Below are 1153 nucleotides of genomic sequence, written 5' to 3'. Positions count from 1 at the left end.
TTAAGTATCTAAAAAAGATTAATTCTTTTATCGAAGAAATCAAAGTAACTAAAAAATGAATAATATAAAGTTATAAAGCAAGACAAGCGGTACGAAATTGAGACATTGCAAAATCAGCCGCCATATATACGTTGATTTTGTGTTTTCTTGCGTTTGTTTCTCAGGAAAAATTTCAAGCAACAAACAAAGTTTCTCCCATTCAATAGTACTAGTAGTATATACCGCAAGAAAGATAACAAATAACTAAAAACAATTGAAATTGTTTGCTGATCTATATCATATCCAAATTCATATGTATTTACACATAGAAGAAGAAAAGAACAAAAGTTACAAATGGATCTCAAGAATGAACTGGTCGTCCGAGTCATGACCGAGTCGGATTGCTTCAAGAACTCGTTGGAAGGTGATGACGTGGCAGGGGATTCGTAGGCCGCCCTTCTGTTCATAACCATATTCCTGGGCGGACCAGTTGAGGAGGTTGATGAAGACAGGGTGGTTGAGGAGGTCCGCACTCACCACGAACCGTTCCATCTCATCGCCGACGTACACCGGCACATGGCCCTCCGGGACGCGCCTCTGCCGCCGCGACTCGGACCGGAGGAGCGTGTACTTGGGTGAGTCGGCGACTCGGGAGAACTTGCGGAGAAGCTGCTTCATGCTGCTTTTGTGTGTAAACACGCCAAGAAAAAGAGGAGTTTTGAGTGAGAGAAGTGAGAAGTTAGCTAAAGATGTGCAAAGAATGAAAAGCGTGGTGGGTGTGATGAAGTGAAGTGGGGGAATATATATATAGTGACGAGAGAGAGAAAGAGAGAAATAGGGGATTTGATTTAGTTGAGTGGAGCTGTGGAGTAATAGTTGTGATGAATGAGAGCGGTTATGAATGAATGAAAATGAAGGAAAGTTTTGGAGGTACGTACAGGTAAGCGTACTTGCCATGTACAACTTGGCTCAAATAAAATATATGTGAAATTCATGCTTATTCTCTTCATCAGGTAACGGAAAAAGATCAAAACAGATTAAACAACAAACTAGTAACAAACTAGTTTGATATAAACTTATTTCAATTAAGAAATTATGCGAGATTTGTTCATTTTTTTGAAGGTGAGATTTGTTCATACATAATCACTATTTAATCGATATAAACTTATTTCAA

General features: G+C 39.1%; 1 protein-coding gene across 1 annotated transcript; it reads right to left on the bottom strand.

Moving 5' to 3' along the window:
* Positions 1–245: 245 nt before the first annotated feature.
* LOC130748055 (auxin-responsive protein SAUR71-like) lies at positions 246–842 on the bottom strand. The gene has a single exon (XM_057601142.1). The coding sequence runs from the start codon at positions 655–657 to the stop codon at positions 328–330; it is 330 nt and encodes a 109-aa protein (XP_057457125.1). The 5' UTR covers positions 658–842; the 3' UTR covers positions 246–327.
* Positions 843–1153: the final 311 nt, after the last annotated feature.

The sequence above is a fragment of the Lotus japonicus genome, chromosome 3 (assembly GCF_012489685.1).
Source record: "Lotus japonicus ecotype B-129 chromosome 3, LjGifu_v1.2".
Classification (NCBI taxonomy): domain Eukaryota; kingdom Viridiplantae; phylum Streptophyta; class Magnoliopsida; order Fabales; family Fabaceae; genus Lotus; species Lotus japonicus.
The sequence above is the reverse complement of the archived record's forward strand: the minus strand, read 5'-3'. Positions and strand labels throughout refer to the sequence as shown.